This window comes from Oculina patagonica, chromosome 4 (genome assembly GCF_052425735.1).
Source record: "Oculina patagonica isolate OP01 chromosome 4, crgOcupat, whole genome shotgun sequence".
NCBI lineage: Eukaryota > Metazoa > Cnidaria > Anthozoa > Scleractinia > Oculinidae > Oculina > Oculina patagonica.
In genome coordinates this window covers 21,439,459-21,462,047 of record NC_135761.1, presented here as the reverse complement: position 1 = coordinate 21,462,047, position 22,589 = coordinate 21,439,459, and the positions used below count along the sequence as shown (strand labels likewise).

General features: G+C 38.8%; 4 protein-coding genes across 4 annotated transcripts; 1 reads left to right on the top strand and 3 right to left on the bottom strand.

Annotated features, from left to right (window-relative positions):
• Positions 1 to 1,425: 1,425 nt before the first annotated feature.
• Positions 1,426 to 3,600, bottom strand: LOC144652462 (uncharacterized). The gene is made up of 2 exons (XM_078512463.1): positions 3,233 to 3,600; positions 1,426 to 2,568 (listed from the first exon to the last, which is right to left on the bottom strand). Exons 1-2 carry the CDS (start codon positions 3,413 to 3,415, stop codon positions 2,272 to 2,274), a joined length of 480 nt encoding a protein of 159 aa, XP_078368589.1. The 5' UTR covers positions 3,416 to 3,600; the 3' UTR covers positions 1,426 to 2,271.
• Positions 3,601 to 5,925: 2,325 nt separating this feature from the next.
• On the bottom strand, positions 5,926 to 14,522 carry LOC144652461 (DENN domain-containing protein 11-like). Its single transcript, XM_078512462.1, has 9 exons — positions 14,291 to 14,522; positions 13,158 to 13,257; positions 12,045 to 12,206; positions 10,943 to 11,084; positions 10,196 to 10,334; positions 9,724 to 9,849; positions 8,918 to 9,065; positions 7,036 to 7,092; positions 5,926 to 6,292 (listed from the first exon to the last, which is right to left on the bottom strand). Exons 1-9 carry the CDS (start codon positions 14,508 to 14,510, stop codon positions 6,088 to 6,090), a joined length of 1,299 nt encoding a protein of 432 aa, XP_078368588.1. The 5' UTR covers positions 14,511 to 14,522; the 3' UTR covers positions 5,926 to 6,087.
• A 261-nt stretch (positions 14,523 to 14,783) lies between these two features.
• On the top strand, positions 14,784 to 18,861 carry LOC144649836 (selenocysteine lyase-like). The gene is made up of 4 exons (XM_078509434.1): positions 14,784 to 15,362; positions 16,354 to 16,537; positions 17,289 to 17,467; positions 18,177 to 18,861. The coding sequence occupies exons 1-4, from the start codon at positions 14,817 to 14,819 to the stop codon at positions 18,531 to 18,533; spliced, it is 1,266 nt and encodes a 421-aa protein (XP_078365560.1). The 5' UTR covers positions 14,784 to 14,816; the 3' UTR covers positions 18,534 to 18,861.
• A 1,381-nt stretch (positions 18,862 to 20,242) lies between these two features.
• LOC144651403 (cannabinoid receptor 2-like) lies at positions 20,243 to 21,217 on the bottom strand. The gene has a single exon (XM_078511332.1). It carries the CDS (start codon positions 21,215 to 21,217, stop codon positions 20,243 to 20,245), a length of 975 nt encoding a protein of 324 aa, XP_078367458.1.
• Between the last annotated feature and the right edge of the window lie 1,372 nt (positions 21,218 to 22,589).

Sequence of the window (22,589 nt, the reverse complement as noted above, 5' to 3'; positions counted from 1 at the left end):
ATACAGTGTACTGGTGTAATTTAATTGTTGTAATAAAATATCAAATAGTTCCTTTATTTAAGTAAATAGAAGCAGGTGGTCGCCTTAGACATAAAACGTCGTTTTTCAAACAAAAAATAACCTTTTTTTCCTCTGCATAAGACATTTTATTTAATTTATTCAACCTCACTTAAAGCCAGTTGAGGAGCAGCGCTACTTTAAGCAGACATGAGACATTGCAATTGATGAATAATTTCGTGTTATTCAGTGCATTGTGAGCTATTGTACTTTACAATAACACACTAAAATAACTGAAATTAGAAATGCCTTGTTTTCGTTCTGCAATATAATTGGTTCTCGTTTCCTATTTATTTTTCCCCAGTTTAAGCTATGCACAGAAAAATTTTGTGAAAGAAGTGATGATTGTACAACAAAAAAGTTCACATTCTTCACAGAAAGTTTTCTCATGTTATGGAAGCCGAATAAAGTTTTAAGCCGGTAAAGAGAGTGAATTAGTTTTTTTTTATAAAATTATCAACCTGTGGCCACGGAAGTAACAGTTAGCGGCTGGGAAAATTCGACAAGCCATTTTTTCGAGCAATAACCCTTTGTCGCTGCAACGAAGGGTTAACCCCTAAATTTCGAACCACGACAGCTCGGCTACCTTTTCAGCTTCCAGTTGTTAATTAAATGAATGCTTTACTTACTTGCTGGCGCAAGAATAAGCTAATAGTTTTATTCTCTTAGTCAGGGTCTCAAAGGGGGGGTCCCTGGAGCCCTGGAGCCCTGAAATTTCTGCTTTGGAGCCCGGAGCCCGCTCATTTTACTGACTGGAGCCCTGATCCTTTTTTGGCTGTGGAGCCCGGAACCCAAAGAAATTTTCTGCGGATCCCAGAGCCCAGCGTTTTGAAATTTGATCATTCGCGATCCCAGATTGCGTTTCTTGCATTTTGTTTGTTTGTAAATGAGCCATTCGTCCTGCGTATTACACAAGAAGATTCCCCCATTCTGAAACTGTGGTCCCTTTGTGTGTCTATGAATTGCGACCGTAGTACTAAATTTCATTACGCCAAAACTTGTAGCCACCTTTTGGAAACCATGATTTAAGGTCAGATACTTCTTGAATTCCGCGATTGATGTAGCCGTTCGCTCACGTTTTAAAATTACACTCCAACAATGGCAGGCCTTGTCTGCCCCTAGTTTATATAAACAGACGGTTGCATCAAGCAGAACAGCTTCTTGGGTTTAAAAAAACTCATGAAAACTGGTCGGAATTGCGGACGTTTTAATTTGCGGACTCAATTTTGTGTTGCAAAATAATTTTTAGTGCATGCATAGTGGAGCCCGGAGCCCGAAAGCAGATGACATGGAGCTCTGGAGCCCTGCATTTTTTAGCCCGGAGCCCTGGAGCCCTTAACCCCTTTGAGACCCTGCTTAGTAGAAATCGACTTTGGGAAGGGATGGAAAGTACCAGGTACTAATATGGTTCGAGTCTTATTCAAAGTGATAGCTGAATAACCGATCAGTCGTATCACGCAACACCATATTTTTACTCAGTTACCTTTCGGGTTTAACATAATTGTACGTACATAGTACACAAATTAAAGATGCGAGGCAGTGACAATTTTGACAGGGTTGTACTGATGTTATCCAATAGTTTTTGCGCAACAATAGCATAAGGCTAGCATTTCATAGTAAGGAAAGGTTTAACGTTTTCTATCTTTACATGTCATATTAACACTTGTGTAGACCTAATCATAAGCATAAGACAATCACAGTTCGGCTGAAAGTGTATCTAAGAAACCGCGTTAACCGACTTTTGTTGGTTATTGCAAGCGAAGCGCAGAGACAACTGTTTAGTTTGTCATTGTTGAGCCTTTCTTTAATAGTTCTCAACGTAAGACTGTAACTATGAGCTAGTTAGCTGCGCAAACTGCAAGAGAAATACTCTTTCTGCAGTAGTCTACCCGATACAGCGGTTTATCGAGCTGCGTAATGATACTTCTTGGTTGCTTTTCGGCAGAATAGCATCTTGACGCACCTTATCACGTGGTAAAGTGATAATAACCCCGCACTTAGTTTTTATCCCCCAAACAATGAGTAAACTGGAAACTTAAGGCTACATGAGCCAAGGCTTGCGGAAAACGCTACACAGAAATCTGCACTATGTAACGCACAAACAAAATTCTGCTGGCAGATATGACCTCAGCTCAAAAGTCTTTTGTGGTTTGGTCTTCCTTATGGCATAGTGAACTGTAAAACGGATCGAAACGGAACAAAGACTTGCAATTGCTAAAGGTCTACAAACGGGCTGCCGTGTTCATCCGCACATGTACTTATGCAGTAAAGGTGGTCTCGTGTCTCAAAATGTGAACCTCCAAAAGTGCGCACAATCTTGTAGTAAGCTTCTGCAGCTATTTTGCATCTTCTTTCCTCCTTGGTGAGTCCTTGAAAAAAATACCAAATGTCCAACAACGCATCCATAATGCCACGTCGTCTTCTGCTGTGCGCATGTGTATGGCAGGACCGTAGCATGTCGCGAAGCAATGACTTGTCGCAATCCTCGCGCGTCCAGTTGTAATGAGTACCCTAAGGAACAAGAAGGATTTGTTACTGAGGTATTTAAAAAGGAGAAGTGCTAAAAAAAGAAAAGCATAGGCTAAGAAAATTACTTTCACATAAGGCGAATCGGAAAATCATATACATATAGTAAAATACATGTCCTGAACTGGCATTAAAGAAATCAAATACCTCAGTTTAAAATAAAATCAGGCTGATTATTTGACTGATTTATTTTTCTAATTTCAGTAGCAGAGAGAATGACAGTTGTTTTGAAATTCCCGTTTTTAAGCCAGGAAACATGGCTTTAGAAAAGTGTAATCTCTTGATAAGTAATACCAAATGGACATGAATAGGAAAAATATCTCCTTCTGATAAAACGAGCCAGACTAGAAATATATTAACCGCACTTTTAAAGAGGATACGCATTTTCCGTTGGTCCATCTAGGATTATTATTGTGGCAGTAATCAATAATTATTTTAGTTACAGTAAAAACATCAAGTTAGTATTTAAGACAAATAACAGTGCGCAAAAGAGAATAAAGGCTAATCCTCCCTTTCAGTGCGCCAGTACAGCGTATTTAGTAGAGCGCAACGTATTTCGCGCTAATTATAACGCAACGCGATAAAACCGTAACGAACTTCGACACCCACGCGGGCGACTAGAAACACTATACGGTGGTACAATACTTACACATCCATAGCATATGTCGTGTTTATCGCAAGCCATTGTAAACTGTCTCTTGAACGGAGCGTTCATTCCCATCGGGGTACTGCAGCCGTTCGTATTTCTATCAGCGTCGCAAACTCTGCACGAGCCAAACGAAAATCCCACCACGAACAGTCCAAGAGTTAACACAGGAGCCACGAGCGCCATGAATAATCACAGTGATCTGTCGATCTATCGAGTTCTTTACTTCGTGTAAAGCTACCATCTCACTGAGACTCGCTTTTCTGGAGAAAAGCTCAAGGCTCTGCCATCGGCTCAGCACCGCCTAAATCCGATTCAACTATAATTTTCCTGAAGTTTTCTTGTAGAAAAATAAAACGAGCGGATCGGTTTTGTCACTGGTCAATTGGAGTGTGTATAAATAGTTTATGACATCAACCTGTACGTTTTGAAATAGTTTCCCGATCTGCTACAGTTGCTATAACAACGAGTTCTGGTGGTTTTACTGGTGACTTGATTGCCTGAAGCGAACAGGACATGAACTAAAAACAATATAAAGGTAACATGTTCCGATCGCTTTAAAGAACTGTGTCACAGATTTTAGCCAAATTTAGTCATAGGCCTGTTCGGTGAAATATGAAAATAAAAGAAACATTTCAATAACACAGCAAATACAAAACTGAGGAACGGATGGCCAAAAGTGAAGAAGATTGAAACGGATGGCGATATGGGTTTTTGAAATACTGTTAGGCTGAGCATGCAGGCTTCAAAGTTTATCTCGTTTGCTTGTAACTTTAAATTATAACGCCCGGGAGACAGATTTGGTTGTACCATAAAAGCTATGGTTTTGAAGATTAAATCCATAGAAGTACTTTCTTGGCAAACATTAAGTTTCGTAGTGAGTATATTATCGCTTTAACTTTACTACTGACAATCCTGAAATTCAGTTTTAAGGGTGGCCAACATGAAACCTTTTAGCACAACATTTGTAAATACCGGGAATAAATACCCGCGCGTTTCCTATTTTTTAGTTAAAAGTGCCACAGGTTTTTCACCGGGAAAAAGGAAACACGGTCCAACTTCTTTGATTCTTTAGATCCTCAGAAAATTCTTTTGTTAACGAGCAAAACCTCCAAATTTATTTGGTTAGTTTAGCCCTTCAACTTAAGGAAACAAAGCCGACTAAGTCATGAAATTGGCAGATTTTGCGGGGTTCCTTTTTCAAGCTATTTCTGAAGAAGCAGGAGCCGTTAATTTTGGCTCGCCGGCTGGTACCCAATGAAGAACAACCACAGGAGATACGAGACTGGTGACTCACACCAATCAATATCATTCAAATGACGTTCAAAATATTGCATACTGTGATTTGTCTTCTGTTATTTCGTAAAGCTGACAATCCCAATACAGCATTTTGCCGGTTCGAAAGCAAAAAATTTCTCCTCATCTGTCGGTTTACGGTTTATTTTTCATGCAATTGGTTCTCTATTTTTTTTTATTTATATAATGCATTAATTGATGTATTTACTGTTTATACCCTCCCTTTCCCGGCCCGGGGTTAAATGAACACGTTAGAAGTGTCATTTACCACTGATTTTCTCCACACACGCCGTCAACGGTCTTCGTCATTATTTTCTTTTTTAATTTCCATTTTCCATCTATTTACAAGAAACATAACAAACAACCAGTTAACGGCCCTGTTCGATAAACGTGAAAAGCCTTAGTTGAACTTTGATTTCTTTTCTGAACTTTTCCCTCTCTCTCTCTCCCCCCAGCCCCTTACCCCACTATTGACTTCTATGGACTGAAATTAGCTGTAATCTACAGTGTACAGTTTCCTCAACATTATCCCCAGGGCTATCTCCGCTTTCAAGATGGCGGGCGGAGAAGACCCTGGCTAATGGTGAACTAACACGATCTCTGATTGGCTTCTCCATTCTGCCCGCCATCTTGAAAGCGGCAATGGCCATGGGTACAAGGTTGCAGTTTACTAGATGCTCTATCGTGTAAACTTACAGTATCCATTAGATTAAGGCTGAAGCCTAGATTGAGTTTCTGTATTGTGTTGGATCGGTTTCTCCTATTAAAGTATTGAACCCCAATAATGCTTTCACTCATATGGCGCAGATCTAGCATTTCAAAAATAAATTTAACCTTAAATTTCACAGTGTATGGACACTCTTTACAGTTTTCTTTAGCTATCTACGACAAGATTACTTATATAAACCTTTCTTATCTTAATTTTAACTTCTCTATAAAGATCTATTTGCATCTTTATCTGTACATAATCATAAATATGTCCTTTTTCCCTCGTTGGCGGTTTCAATAAGTCTATACACTAGTCAAAGTCTTTTTCAATTCAATCGCTTTCAACGTTGTCAACTTTGAGTGCAGTGACCTTAAACCACCGTGCTCTGCGCGCCCTTATTATAACTCTGACAATCGCGGCTTGCAACACGTTAAATTCATACGAAGCATTTTAAGGTTATTCTTCTGTGAAAAAGTAAATAAATCTTAATTCTTAATTTTCCTTTTACATTGGCTCCGAGGTTTGGGGAAATAAAACAAAAGATATCACATCGAGATCGATGATTTATCCCCCTAAGCCTCGGAGAGCACCCTGCTTGACCACTAAAATTGAAGCTAGCATCTTTGTTCAGTACATTTGTTTCCAAAACGTTTGTAATGATACTGAATTAATACATATAAAATTATTTTGATACTGTCAAATATGCAGCAAACTGTGAGCAATTATAGCACATTTAAAGTAAATATATCCGTTCTCGTCCAAGTGCCAAATTTGACGTCGCGTGGTGGTGACTACTCTAATATTCTCTTGCCAAACTTATCAAAGGAGTGATAAATCTGGGAAAAGACTGTATTCAAGAAGTGTAAAACGGACAACATTGCGGTTCTGGAATAAGAACGTTAATGCCATAAAGATCCACCAAGTCTGATAGGAAATGCAAATCTCCCTTTGGATCAAGTCCTATACTTCGTATCATTTCCGGTGTTAATATTCTGTCTTCAGTAGAAGCTACTTCAAAGAGCATCTGGAAAAGTGTGTTGTTTAAATTCACAAAGAACCTATAAATCGAAAGAGGCAGACAAAAAAGGTATCAGCAATTGCAGTGAAAATCGCACCACTGGGGGGAAAGGTACTCCGGCCTATAGCGAAGCGTGCGAGTGACGTCACGACTCAGACTAGACTCAGACAAACAAACCGAAATGGCGGACGATTTTCTTAAAACACTCTCTAAAAGAGCCGATGTTCTTAAAACACTTCCATAAAACGAAAACTTCGCCTAGATTCCTTCTATTTCTCTCAGAACACGCTGTTTTTTTCTGAGCCTCGTGGAGGTTATATTCATTTGCATTCTATTTTTAGACCTTGCGCGCTTCGCTATTGGCTGAACACTGAATAGCTTTTTATCTCCAATCTTTTTGTAACTTGTTTCCTTGATCTTGACGTAAATTCTATTTGAATACAATTTAGTTTCAATATAAATTATACGCTGAAAAAGTTACGCTCGCCAACAAACTAAACTGAAAGGTTTTCTCGCATGTTAGTCTTTCTGCCCTACGTTAACATTTGACGTACAGGTTTAATTTTTCTCTATAGTTAAAGGACAGCTGAGGACAATATGAGCTAATATGGAAAAAGCATATTTTTATGACTGGACAAAAATATTTCAGAAAGGTGTAAGTCAACTAACGAGAAGCTTAACTAAAGAATTTCCAGTGCCCTTTGGTTATTCTGCTTACAAGGAATCATTTTATCTGCCAAAGTAAGATTACATAATTGCATTTCTTCGTTAGCTTGCACTCACTTGGTGTACATCTTTTCATCATCTGTTACTTCACCGCCTGTGTAAAGTTGCTCTCTCCTTGAAAATACAAGAGTGAAAATCATATTTGTATTAGAGAGACTTTTGATTAAGTGTTGTAAAACCAAAACCAAAGTAGTAGCTCTGGCCAATTACAAAGGAAGTTGTCGGTTCGAAGCCAAGGAAAACGTGTGTGTGTGCAAGTCACGATTGGTTGGGAAATTGGCGCGTGTTTTTTTAAACCAATCAGTAATCATATAGTAACACCGATTACTTTCGACACTCAAGTGAAAATTGTTCTATTTCAAATGATATTCCTTTACTTTAAGAAATGACAGAGAAAATTACAACGTTATGTTTAAAAAAACTGCAATAAAATATAGGAATAAGAATACAAGGGAATAAGACATTATGGCAATGTACAGTGTAGTTATACGGAGAAAATCACAGCTCTCTGTATTTTATAAAACTTTTTTGACCACCCGCCCTCCTCCGGGTCAGACAGACATTCTTAGGAAAGGTATCTGTCAAATAAGGTGATCCACTCTTTCAAGATATGCAGGATATACTGGCCCCAGAAGATCACAAACAAGAAACTCTATCAAAGGACAGGACAACGGGACATCGCCATGGTAATAAAGCAAAGATGGAGGTGGCTAGGGCATGTTATCAGGAAAGGTCGAGATAGCATAACACGAACTGCATTAAGATGGACACCGGATAGTGGAAGAAGGAAGAAAGGATGTCCACGGGAGACTTGGAAGAGGACGATCGAGGCAGAAATGAAAACAGCAGGGAAGACGTGGAAAGAACTTGAGAAGGCAGCCATGGAAAGGGAGCAATGGAAATCTCTGGTCTCAGCCTAATGTGCCTCCTAGGCGCGAAGAGGATTATATATATTATATATATACTCTTCCGACAATTGGAGCCAATTATTTCTGATCTTCCAGTGACTTGGTCCGTTTCCTAAACGGATTTTTTTTTTTTACTAAGAAATCCCTCCAATGCCTTCCTTTCTTAAACTAGTAATAAGCATGGAAAATTGGCAAGGTTGAACACAATAGTGAGAATAACCAAAGTCAATGTTTGTATTATTAGCTGAAAGCCAAAGTTTCATTGCTAATAATGCAAACAGCAGACTTTGATCCTCAATGTTCAAGTGTTAATCCGCTAAAGTGGTGTGCACTACAGACTACTATTTGCTTAGTTTGGCTGAAATAATTTCTTCAACTATAAGAAGACTTACTTACTATGTACAACATTATTTACTTTTAAGTTTATCTCAGTACTGATAACTAAACAATTAAATACGCTTTTCCTAGGCTTTTGTCGCTTGAAGCAACTAGGAGAATAGAATAGAATGGAACAATGAAATGGAATGGAATAGTTTTCCCCATCCCCGCCCCCACCATTTTGTCAGGTTTAACTTCCAACAATTTACTTAAGGCCCTAATGGAGTCCAATGTCCCAATAAGCTAAGTACTGCGTTCCAACTCCATCAATGAGAATGAAATGCCTTAAATGGCAATTTCCACTTTAGAATAAAAGTCCTCTTCCACATCCTGTTTCTAAATTACGACCACTGAAGAGTCTGGCAAAGACCACGCCCAACTCAGTAGATTGTAGACTGCAAAAAAGTTGTATCTTTTATGAACACACTCGGTCTTCGAATGAAAGCGAGAGGTCTGGAGCCAATGTCAAAACTGTGAGTGAGACCAGGAAGCCTCAACGTTCGGTGCTTCGCGCCTTAGATAAGCACTTTTTCTAACACTTTTATTGAAAAAACGACTGTTTTGCAGTCTTAGTACTGTAGATTGCATTTCAAATGGAGAGAAGAAGTGTAGCACTGGCTTTTTATATATTGATTTTAATGTTCCTTTCTCACCTGAAGGTGTCCAAGTCCTCAAGCCGATCTCTGTCAGCATTATTAAAATGTGCTATCCAACTCAAGTGTTGTTTGCATTTGATATTCTGATTATCAACATAAACATCATACACTTCCAGTTTGCTTTCAAATATCTTTTCTGTGGTACCTAAAGAGTAATGCAAAGTTTTTACACTGATTTTACAAAAAATTTGTGTAGTCTACCACCACTAAACTGTGATTGCTGCAACGGTAACAAAACACAATTCAGTGGAGTCCTAATTTCTCCTTAATCAAAGTTTTTTTCTCGTTGATTTGCTTTACTAAGGTTAAAAATCCAGGTTAAAATAATTTATTTTAACCTGGATTTTTTTACCCCCAATTTGGAGGATAGAGAAGTCAGGATTCAACTATACTTAGTGTAACAATACTGTGATAAACTCAAAGCTTCTAACGACACATTGTTAATGTTAGGTAATGAAATACATGACTATGCTGATAGTGTGGAGATAGTGTGAGTCTTACAAATGTGCGAGGCAGCTGAGCAAGACACGCGAGGCAAGGCAGCGAGGCATGCTAGGCAAAAATCCCTACTCAGCCAAATGAAAAGGCTACCTGCAAGCTACCTATAAGCTAACAGTAGGCTAACTGGAGTTCTATTTATGCTAACCTGAGAGTGCCATTTAGGCTAACCATGCAAAGTGCTATTTAGGCTAACCGGAATGGGTTGCATGCCTTGTTGCCTCGCACTTTGTGAAGACCCAGATAGAACCATATCAAGGAATGTAGGTTGAACACTAGCATGACTTCAAATGATAACAACTTACATGCAATATACTTGTGTTCCTCTTGCAGTGCACTTAAATCACAAACATTGGTAAAAAACAAAGGGTTGCTACCAGTTTCAAAACCAAATGGAATTCCATGACTTGCCAACAAACAAGCACAGTAAACTGCAAAAGGAAAAAACTTGCTTAAGTTGAATGCTAACGCGTGGCTGTAATATAAAATAATGTTACAAGGTCGTTGTACATATGTGTAAGGTTTGTTATAATATTGTTACGAGTGTCACATTTGGAATTCATGTTTGTGTTCAGTGTTAGTAGTTCACAGTAAGTTATGTAGTCACAGCTTACAATGTATATGTACAGTGACCAAATGCAAAGGAAAATCAAGAGACAGACCCTGACAGGCGGTTCAAGGATTTTGCAAGAAACGATTATGCTGAAGCCTGCTACATTTTATACAAAAATTATTTTGACTACCAGTAAGTCAAAGATATATTTTCCATCGCCATACCTCTATAACAAGCCACTCCCACAGGAGGCGGAGAAAAGAATAAAATTCGTTTTTGTAACAGCACAAATTTCCAAAGAACAAAGATGTGTTCTCCAAAGAACTTGATAAACTGAGGAAAACAACCAGCTGGATGTGTGATCTGTTGACAAATTATACATTGTAAATAAATAAATAAATAAATAAATAAACAAATACCAATTTTCTATGCTTTTATGTGTATAGGTGAAAATGAAGCATGTCAAGTGCAAGAACAAAACATCATTTTGTTACTCAATTGCAATACTTTCTGCTGTTCAAATGAATTGCGTTCACATCCCTCCATGGTTAGATCGCTGCCAGTCATATCGCTCCCAACCGAAGTCAGATCGCTCCCAAGCAAAGTCATATCGCTCCATCGCAACAACACAATACAGACCAGTATGTGTACTCGATTATCTGATCGATCTGTAGTTACCTAAGTTACCGGTAAGTATACACTATAATCGAAAGTTACAAGCGAAGTTGAGAACTCCATCATCTTGATCGATCTGTTTAACACTGTTAAACTGAAATTCGTTAACCTTAACACTATTATTAACATGGAGCGATCTGACTTTTGTTGGAAGCAATCTGACTTTTTCGATGGAGCAATCTGACTATGGTTGGGAGCCATCTGACTTCGGCTGGGAGCAATCAGACTGGGAGTGATCAAACAATGGAGCGATGTAACCGGCTACCGTTCAAATGGGTCCATATTGTAATATTTACCTTCAACACTGGTATCTCCTCCAATCCTGGAGCCTTCTCGTCAGTTGGTGAAGGAATATAATTATTTCTGAGAACACAGTTTTTATAACTGTGGTAATAATTTTCTAGGTCCTCATAATGTCCAGGGTTTTCAAGCTGCCTCCTAGAAATAAACACAGGTGCTTATAATAACATTTAAAATGTTTCAGTTACATGTACATGTAGATGTGTCACAAATTGTGTGGTCCCAGAAAATGTCCATACCCCCCATGGAAGGGATTTGACCTATGACCCCCCCCCCCCACCCCTCTGGAAATTCCAATTTAGCTTCATACATTGCTTTAAAGTTTTGGGTCTTTGTGACCCCCCCAGCCCCTCCTCCCCGGAATTTCCAATCCTTTCTGTGGGGGGAGTCTGGATATTTTCTGGAACCACACATTATAATAATTTTATTATTAATGTTACCAAAAGATTGATAAGCAATCTGATTGCTGCATATACACAGATCTAAGAAATAAGTTTATCCTAAATAAATTGAAAACTTAGCTACAATGCAGGACAAAAATGTTGGGCCATTCGGCAAAATTGCGCGCGAAATGACTGCTAGCCCTCCCCCTCTCCCCAAGCAATGTTGACAATTGACCATACCACAAATCAAGATCACAGCATATATGTTTGTCAACATTGCTTGGGGGAGGGGGGCTTGGGAAAGGGGAACTTGGGACTTGGGAGCCTACAGATTCCAGGAATTTAATCCTTTTCTGTATCTCTTTCGTTATTCAATGCACCTTTTCACAAGTGTCCCAAGTCTTTTTGACCTCCATTGTAGCCAGAATAAACAGACCTCTTTCTTTAATTGGAGGGCCTTTTGTCATTTTCTCCTGCCACCCAGACTCTAAATACAGGTTGTGTAAGCATCACATGTGTGTTGAGTTTGTTGTTGGTTCTCATCCTCGCTCAAAGGGTAATTCTCTGGGTTCTCCACTTTTCCTCCCTCCTAAAAACCCAACATTTCCAAATTCCAATTCAACCTGTATGGAGGACCCACATGAAAACCAACAAGAGCTGTTGTGGCTTCCTCTCTAAATATAATAATTTATTTATAATTTAAGGGTGACCTTACCTGACTTCCTCTTCAAGAAATGACATGTGTTCATGCAGAGATGTGTACTTTGCACAAAGAATCCCCACAGACTTCATTCTGGCACCTCTCTCTGCCACATTATCAACAGCTATTCTTTCATAACAACTTAGTCCATAGAGACCATCTCTGGTTTTGAAGTATCTAAAAGTGGTAAAAAAGATTAGGTCAAGTCTGCATTCAAGCCAAGTGGCCTATCAGGCTAGAGCTTATCCCGTTTTCAGTAGCATGAAGCAGGTACATGCAGGCGCGTAGCTGAGGTTTTTGGAAGGGTGTTCGTATTGGCAGCCTTTGGGGGGGGGGGATCTGGGGGCATGTCCCCCCAGAATATTTTGAAATCTAGAGGCCCGAAAATGCTATTTTCAGCATTGTCTACGTCAATATTTCAAACTCGATGTAGTGTTAAATAACAGGTTTTTTTAGTCATAACAACAACATTTCTGGCGTTTTGTTAACTTGATACATTCATACATACATAGCGGCTTAGTACATGAAACGTTTTACAAAATCTTGACATGTGCTGCAAAAGCATCTCAGGGTAAAAGGTTAAGCCCCCACCCCCCGGCTCCACCGTCAATGTACTAAAAGCGGCGTCAAAGCGTCAATATGCACTAAATACACGTATCACCTGGGTCCCCCTAAATTGTAATCCCCGCCTTTCGTCTATTCATACTCCATTTATCAAATCCCGAACGCCTGTTAAGGAAATATTTTTTCAACGATGGGATTATTTTGACTGCATATAATACTAGGTCACAAGGATCCATTCTCCTAACAATTTAATACTTTCCCGATACTTTTTTTAAAGGCTGCAACACGCAAAGTTTGTTTTCCATTCCCCCACTATTTGCTAGAAGCTGAAAATCAACAGTTTGTGTTTTCAGCCCTCCGTTATTGACCTCCAAAGGGGGTTCGTTCGAACCCTTCGAACCCCCCCTCCTACGCGCCTGACATGTAAGAGTATTTCTTCTCCCCCCTGGATGGGATGCTAGTCCACCCAGTGTCAAACAGTTATAATGTAAATTTATGGGCTAAACCAAAAGCGTTATAGATTTTAAAGATACCACAAAGGAGTAAAGAACAGTTTAAACTTACATGAAGTCTTTTGTGATAGTATGTGAGCCACTGGCCAAGGCTTTGAATTCCACACCAGTCAAATCCACAGATCTTGGATGCTTCCATTCTATTTCATTTCCTTTAATTAAAAAACAACAACAACATTCAGTTCTATTAATCGGTCGATCAAGCACAACAGAAGTACAGATTCGGCCAACCGCCTCATGACATTAAGTGATCGTCCTGGCTTAAAAAAAAGTTGTTTGGATGAAATAGGGTCTTAGACAGGGGGCTGGAACCTAACTCAAAAATCAAATGGTGGACTATTTGCTGAACACTATCATTGTTGAGAAAATGCAGAGAAATGATGTTTCACAAACCAAAGTATACCCAGAGATAGTTCTGAGAAAAAGTATCCTTCATAACAAAATTTTGCTTTGATTCAAGTTGCTAAAAACTTTGAATATGCATTCCTTTACGATAAATTTTATTAATAGCTAACCCACAAGCTACTGAAAGATCGCCAACATATTACCAACTGTTGGCCGACAGTCGGCCAACAATGTCATGTTTACATTCATAGGTGCAAATTCTGACAATCAGCTGACAGTTGGCTGATTGTCATCTGACTATTGACCATTTGTCATCAGACTGTTGGCTGTTTTACGTGGGCCGGCTGTCTGTCGACAGCTGGCCAAAAGTAGACTGACAGGTTATTCTGGAAGCTGTTGTTCACTTTTACTGGGAAATTTTATGGCTGGTCACACAAAGGCATTGTATGACTAATTAAGTGTACAACAAATAAAACACTGCCCTCTTAATAAAACAGGTCTTTATTTAACATACATGTAGGTCATATATTTGTATAAAAGTTTCAGGTCTGAAACTCAGATCAGTGTGAGAATTCCACGAACTTTTCAGAAGGGTTTGATTAATTTATTTTAGCCAAAAAAGGGTTTTCCAAGTAATCTGAGGTTTGAACTTTTGAGCAAAAGGGAGAAAATATATAGGTTAGATTAAGATAAGGGAATAACCGAAGCAGCTGAAGAATTGCCCATATTGAAGATAAAGACCCTTGCAATCACTGTGAACTGAATCCACTGAAGACCATGTAGAATTAGGTACAACAGAGATTCATTAAAACTATCATATGTTACCTTAAAAAGTCTTACCTCTCCTAGTATCGAATTGCACGACAAAAACAGCGATTATGAGATCAGGAACAGCTCTTTCCTGTTCAGACGAGTTCCCTCTGGTGTCCTGAAGAAACGAAAAATTTTCACCGGACGTAATATGGTCATCTGTTAGTGGTAGGGATGGAAGACCTTGTCTTGGATCGTACGATGTATCAGGAATTTCTTCAAAATCGACAAGACATGAATCGTCCGCCATTCCTTCCTGATCATGACTAAAAGTTCCTTGGTAGGGTAGGGTGAGGAGCGATGACTCGCCACTTTGACTTACCGTCCGAGAGCCTGGGGCGAGGCAGGCTAATATTTCGCTTCTAATACTTCTATCTTTTCGTTCTTTGTTTTTTTTAATCTTCTTTAAACCTTTTTATTCTAAATTCTATTGATCTGACGAATATTTCTTTTCTTTCTAACCAATAAGTGCATAGTTTGACTAATACCTTGACTTTTGATACTGTTAAAAACGTTGCTCTTTATTTGAGAAATTTAAATTTTGATGTTGTGATCGATGGATCCAAAGTTTGAAGATGAAAAAAAAGAAAATGAGTCTAAAATTTATTTAGACTACAATGCCACGACTCCACTAGAACCATCAGTACTGACAGCAATACATGATGCTTTGCGCGATGCCTGGGGAAATCCCAGTAGTTCTTACACTGCGGGCAAGAAAGCAAGTCACGTGATTAAGCAAGCTCGCAGCTCAGTGGCTAACATGATTGGTGCATTGGACAGTGATATCATCTTCACGTCAGGTGGTACTGAGGCAAACAACATGGTCATTCATTCAGCTTTGGAATATTTCGGTGAATTTCACAAGGAAAGAGGAAGTTGTAATGTTGATCTAAAACCTCATGTGATCACATCAAATCTTGAACATGACTCTATTCAGCTTCCACTCCTAAACCTTGAAAAGCTAGGCAAGATTGAGGTGACATTTGTTGCTGCCTCGCAGGACTCTGGCGCAGTAACAGCAGAAGCAATATTGCAGGAAGTTAGACCCAGTACATGTCTGGTCACCGTCATGATGGCCAACAATGAAACAGGGGTAATTCAGGTAACTGAAGGTTTTTCCCCTATTCCCCCAAGCCCCCTACCCCACCCCACTTGTTTAAGCCACCTCCAGTAAGCTCTTTTTTATAACCTTTCCCAACCCTCTATTAGGTACCGGTATTAGCCCGGGGCAATGTGTTCCCGGTGTGATCCTTAGATAGGGTACCTAAATTCTATTAGCTAAAATAAACGCCCAGCTAAAAAAAAATCCAGAAAAAAATCTATTTTATAAAGATTTGTGTCTTGCCATGCGCGGTTAACCGTTATTTGGGTCGTCATGGAATGCTTCTCCTCCCCTTGAATAGGGTGTCATTTTTCGGTTTTGGGCCTTAAAAGGGTATCAATTTTCGCTTTCTTTATCCTTAAATAGGGTCAGGGTTTAAGAACCTTGGCGGCACACCCCTATCCGAAATTTATGGGAGTACCCCCCCCCCCCGGGGGTATTAGAAGCATGTCGAATGGTAAATGTGTGACTTTGTGAGATGACGAGACTGATGTCTTTCTGCAAGCCCAAGACCTTTTTAGCCTCGCAAAAGAAATAAAGACTCCGAGAAGGCCTCAAATAAAAATTGGAGATGAAAAGACTTCTGAAATTTGGCTAAAATTTTAAGAGACATATTTTTTGAAGGACCATTCACCACCCCTTATTGGGGCCCATACACAGAAAGGGTTTTGTTCCTGGGGGCATACTGCTGGAGCAAAGCTCCTCAGTGTGTACCAACAATGTCATGGTATTATTTAGCCCCGAGAGCAAAATTCCACGCTGCAAAATGGGAACATGATCCTGGGACAGATGGAACTCCAATTTTATAATTCCCTTTAGTTTATTGAACCTCCTGAGAACTCAAACCAAACATCATTTCACTTCTCCCAGTATAAAAACATTTCTCTAATTCCTCGCTTTCTTAAATCAGTTTTCATTTTCCTGCTGGGTTCGAGAAATCTGATTTCCGGTGTATGTATCAATTGTAATCTGTTTTTCGGTTTTTAATCAGCCAATTGAAGACATTGCTAAAGCCATAAGAAGCCTAAACAAGAGTCGCTCATCTCAGAAATTCCCCAGGATTCTTGTCCATACAGATGCAGCACAAGCTATTGGTAAAATCGAGGTTGACGTGGACGAGCTGGGAGTGGATTACCTCACGGTTGTTGGTCACAAGTTTTATGGACCCCGAATTGGTATGATAACAGAGGGATACCTATGGAAAAATCTACATCTACATCCTGGGATGTCTTGGAAAGGGAGGCATGCTCCCATCACTGCAAGACGTTAAATAAAAAATAAAATGCAGGGGGTAGGGGGGGTTGTAAAACACCTTAAAAATATATAACAAAGTATGTATATAATTTAAAAAGGAAAATTAAAAAAATTAAAATACCTATGCATCAAGTTAATTTAGATTAAAAATTAGAACCTAATTAAAATGTCATCAGTTGTATAAATGGGTGCTGGTCGTGCCATACTACAGAAAATCTCCTCCTCAGACGGATGAGACCGTCTGGCCTACCTGTATATTAAGATTAAAAAAAAAAAAAAAAAATTAGGATTTCCAACAACCCTCCAAGTTAAGACCATTTTAGTCGCCATGGCGACTAAAATTTTGGAGCTGGCGACTAAATTGGAACCAAAGTCGCCAGCCTGGCGACTAAAATTGAGAAGAAGGATTGAAAGCATGAGCTTAATTTAGCGACTAAAATTTTTCACTGGCGACCAAACAAGAGCAGTCGGTGGCCATATGGCCACTAAGGAAAAAAATAAACTTGGAGGGTTGTCCAAATAAGACAAATAAATACCCCATCTATTCCACTGGCATAAGAGTGTATATCCCCATTAGAGTATACCTCTAGATCTCTCCCGTCCACAATATTTTAACATCTATTCATTCAATAATCTTTTAACAGTATTTTTACTGAATATTTTGCATAACAGGAGCCCTGTATGTAAGAAATCCAAGAGCAGATACTCCCCTTCACCCCATGTTTTTTGGAGGAGGTCAAGAGAGAAACTTCAGACCAGGAACAGAAAACACTGGTATGATAGCTGGATTAGGACAGGCCTCCCAGTTAGTGGTGGACAACTTGGAACAATATAGTGAAAACATGAAAATGGTTAGTAACATTAGAGTCTTGGAATGGGGGGAGAAGGACTCCTGTACTTAAACAGATAATGATGCTTGTCATCTTGCTTATGGATGTAAATTTCAGATTTTGGTTTTCACTTATAAAGTGGTGTTCAAAATAAGCAAAACAAACAAATTTCTTTTAGCCATCATGCTCTTATCTAGGGTTGCGCATGAAGAAATTGGTATACAACAAACTTGTGCCATGCCTAGATTAGCCTTCTGTAGGTGTTTAATTTAAAACACTAGGTGAGCATCCACAACTTTTTCATATGGGAGTCCCCACCTCTGACCCAGGCAATAGAGAACTTTTTTAAAGGTTGAAATAACCTTTATTTTTAAAAATAATTTGGCATAATTTAGAGAAACTCAATTATCAATAATAAGCAGCTGATAATTAATGTTAAGAACCCTAGCTGCAAATGCATGTGTGACCAAGGATGTGAATTTCAGGAAAACAAGGAACTTAAAACCTTATGATTTTTTGCTCAATAAACATGGCCATCCACTTAACCTAAAGGACCTTAGTTGCTGTTGAATTAGTCTGGAAAGAGACTATTATTGGACTGCATGCATTTCAGTGGTTAAGACATTTTCTGATGTGTCAGGTGTATGTAGTTTATTTAGTGGAATTTAATGATGAAAGATTTAAACAAGTGGAGATACCGGTATCTTACATTTTTCCTTTTTCATTTTAGGCGAGGGACCATCTGGAGTTCAAATTGAAGGAGACCTTTCAAGACAAAATACAATTCAATGGGAAATTTGAGAGTAGTGACCGAATACCCAATACTTGCAATGTGTCCTTTATTGGCTCAGGATTAGAAGGACGCAAAATCCTGGCAACTGTTAAAAAGTTCCAAGCTAGTGTAGGAGCTGCATGCCACTCAGATGTCGTTTCACGCCCTTCACCTATCTTAACTGCCATTGGTGTTCCTCACGACATTGCAATGAATGCTCTGCGGCTTAGTGTGGGACGGCACACTTCTAAAGAGGACATTGATCTGGTAGTGGAAGATCTTTGGGCTGCTGTAAAATCACTTAGCCATGAATAAATGATCAGATGTTACTTAACAAGATACTAAAAATTAAAACCAGTTTTTTATTATGAAAATGTATGTCATTCAGTATCCAAAAATTTTCGGAATACAAATGAAGTGCAGTATGCGAAGAAATTATCTTAATTCAATCAACGGTTCTAAATGAAGTTGCAAATGAAATAAATAAGAATAAAGAATAAATCCATTTGTGGCCTAACTTTTAAGAGGGTAGTTAGTGTTTTGGAAAAAAGACTTCATATAAGCGGAAATGTGGTTCTTTCTTCTCTGTTTTGTTTTTTGTTTTACTTTCATGGTCTGAAAATTGTTGAGTGTCACTAATTTAATTGAAAATATATAGTGATCTTAACATTGTTTTCAGCATATATGAGTTACCGGAAGCCTCTCCATCCCTTTTCTTTCCTATCCTATCCTTTTCTTTTCTTCCATTTATTTTATTTTTTATTTATTTTATTTTTTTCCCTTTTTATTCTTTTCTGTTTCATTCTTTCCCTTTCCGTTTCTTTTTCCGTTTCTCCGTTTCTTTACATCACTCCTTTCCCTTTCCTTTCCTTGCTTTTCGATTCCTTTTCTTTGGTTTGCCTTCCTTTTTTTCACCTGAGTAGAATTCCAATCCTGAATTCCAAAAGCAAATGCGTCCTTGATTCAAACAAAACAAGATGAAATTCGCTTTCATTCATAGAGACCAAACTTACACATTTCTAGCCCGCGCGTGTGCGTGGCGTGCTCTGACGTCACTTTCATGGTCTATACTCTCATCGACCATAACTTTGGACCAATCAGCGCGCGAGAATTCTCTCGGTTATGGTATAAATGTCGTTAGGCTCTTGAGTTATGAAGTGAAGCTGGTGACAGTGTCCCTTTAACGTATGTGTTAGTTAAGGCATTTGAAATTAACGCGTCTTAAATGGAATTTGAAGGAAAAATTACTTTCCAACTGAATCAAGAAAATCAACGCGAAAGAGAGGGTAAAAATAGAAAGTGAATTAAATTAACGCGACGTACACAACGAAAAAGCTTGTTAAGATAACAGGAACTGATAAGTTTATTTCAACACTAAGCTAATAATCCAAAACGTAGAGGGTTATTAACACAAGAAATATAACCGCTTCGAGCGTTCATCACAGTTTATATCAATAGACCCAATTCAAATATGGCTGCCGTTAATTTTCGGCTCCCAGAAGAAACATTTGTAAAAAAATGAAATCACTTTAACTTAAAGTTCAAGTCAAGGTAAATCAATGAATGAAGTTTCAAGGCTATAGTTTTATCTAATGGTAAGTTACAGGGACATTTATATGACCAAAAACATGAAAACGAGGCTAGGCAGGCCAGGGTGTTTTTTTCCCATACAAATCTCTTAACATTTAATGAGTCACAAATCTGCAGCCGTCTAACCAAAAACACTGAAACTTCTCGTTTAGTATTTTATTTCATATATTTTCAAATCAGCATTTTCAGAAACTTAACCAAACAAAAGAAATGAATGACAACCAATTTATAAGTAAACGCTACACGAAATTAACGGCGCGAAAATAAAACGTTAACAAAAATTAACGCGACTTAAGCAATTTCCTTTAATAAGGCAGTCTTAAAAAGGTTCGAGTTCAGCGTAACTCAGGAACGCAAAAATCAGTCATTTGTTATGAAGTATCTACTTGAACGACCATAAACAGGAGTAACTGCCATCACTCGACATCTCGCGTTCACTGCCATTTCACAAGTTTAGTGATTCCGTCCCTAATCTGAGCATTTCCTCTGTAATACAACACGGGGTTTATACCAGAGCAAAGAGTGGCGAAAACATAGAACATGGGCCTTACAAATAGACTGATTTTCACACCAAGAATCATCGATAAACCCATTGCAAACGCCAGGGGAATTATTAACAAAACAAGTAAACAGACAACATGGCGAGTAGTCGCTGCTAGCTGGCGCTCAATTGCGTTATTAGCGGTAGCAGGATTTACCCGAGCACTTTCCTCCATTACCTGTGCGACTGCATTGTTATGCTTACGAAGGGTCACAAGAGTTAATATCTGGACAGCTACAACCAGACAAGAGAAGAGGATGATTAGACTCGTTTGAAAGATCTCGAGCGCTATGGGAGGAAGCACCTCCATTTTCCGTAATATCACCATTAAAACGGATGCCAGCCACACTCCGCTGCAAGCAAAAATAGCATGCTGCATCGTGACGGTCGCTTTGTACCACATTGGTTTAGCGACTGCTAAGTAGCGATCCACGCTTATCACTCCAAGATTACCCAGCGTAGAAAACAAACATAAATTGAAAAAAACAGGCATAAAAGACGACTTCCAATCGCTAGGATTGGTACACGCCTTACCAGAAAGCAAGTCATTGACCCTGTTTCTGACAAACATGGGCGTCACCAGTCCTCCCCACACGACATCAGTCAGAGTCAAACTACACAGCAACAGAAACCCTGGCCTGATTCGAAGGCCACCCCTGAGAATGGCAATCAGGACTAACCCGTTTGACAGGAAACACCACAGACCTAACAATGTGGTGACCGGTACGAGAAAAAAGTTGGAGTAATAAAGAAAGTGAAGCTGGGGAGTATGTGAGATTCCAGAGGAAAAACACGGTCGCTTCGCTTGCTCCGTTGCCAGGTCTGGGAAAGCAATCTGCGTGTCATTTGTAGTCAAGTTCAGCTTCATGTTCACGCTGTGAAAAGAGTGAAAAAGTTTTGTTACACAAACACACTAGGGCTCAGGCTTAGAATTTGGAGTCACATCAATGCATTCCATATATTTCATTTCATGCTTTTTTCTAGTGATAGATTAATATCACGTCCCTCCCTGCTACTAGATTGGATTTGTGTCCTGAGTTTGGCCGTCCCGAATTCAACTCCTCCACGCTGTGTAAATAGCTAGCTGGTCAGCCTTCTGCCAGTTGGGGCTTTTAACAAGTTCATGTTTGATTTTCATTGTTTATTTATTTTTTTTATTTTTTCACATTTCATTTTTGTTGCTATGCTTTTCTGCTTTGGATTTGAGTCGCATCAATATAATCTGCTTAGCTCACATCCTTCCTCAGCAGAGAAGAAAGTTACGAGACTCGCTTATATCATGTCGCACAGATGAATATAGGCTTTCTGTGCTCCAAGGCTTCTTAGGTCTTCTTATTGCGCATCTCAATTCTACACTGGTTCGTTTTTACGTTTTTGGACAACTTCGGCAACTTACCTTTTACATGATTAATGGTTATGTGAGCACTAACGAGGGTTTCCAAAAACGTTTACTTCGCTCCACTGCAAAATTCTTCAGTGATGCAGTCGAGCTGCAACACCTGATGAACATGAAGATTAAGACTATTTGTTTGACCTATGTCTATCAATTTTATGGGACATATTACGCTTAAATTTGCGTTGGGTTTTGAAAGAAGTTTCACATCACGGACATTCTTACAAGACAAGAAAATGCCGCTATCGACCAAAAAGATTTAAGTCATTTAAATTTTTCAAGACAGTTTGAACGCGCAAATATTCTATATGCACCACAACAAAAATCAATTCAACTTTCTTTCGCATTTTCAACATGAAACAGACTAAATTCAAAATGTCTAAACCTTACCGGCTAAGCTGAAGTGTAATCACAATGATGAGACGAAAAATCGGTTAACAATCTTTCACAATTAATCACACGAATGAACAGCCTCGGAGTCCTCGCTGGATATCTTTATACGTAGGGCTAAGCTGCAGCTAAACGAATATTCTCAATTTCTCAAATAAAATCTGATTAAAGTTTGAGGATTGAAAGATTTGTCAATTTCGTGGCGGCATGGAGCAAATGTGTCATGTTCATTTCAACGGTTTATTCTAAAAGTAATTTTTTGCTTTTAATCTGGCCTTCTTACATAATCCTGAACAGAAGAAACTTTAAATAAAATTCCCCGCGAGTCTTTGGCAAAAAAAGTAGAAGATCTGGTAAAACATGAATTTCTGAATTAAACATTAAAAAGGCGCGCATGCACGACCAAAATTTGTTCAAAATATTTTGGAAGTTTACTAATATTTCAAGGAAACTCTTT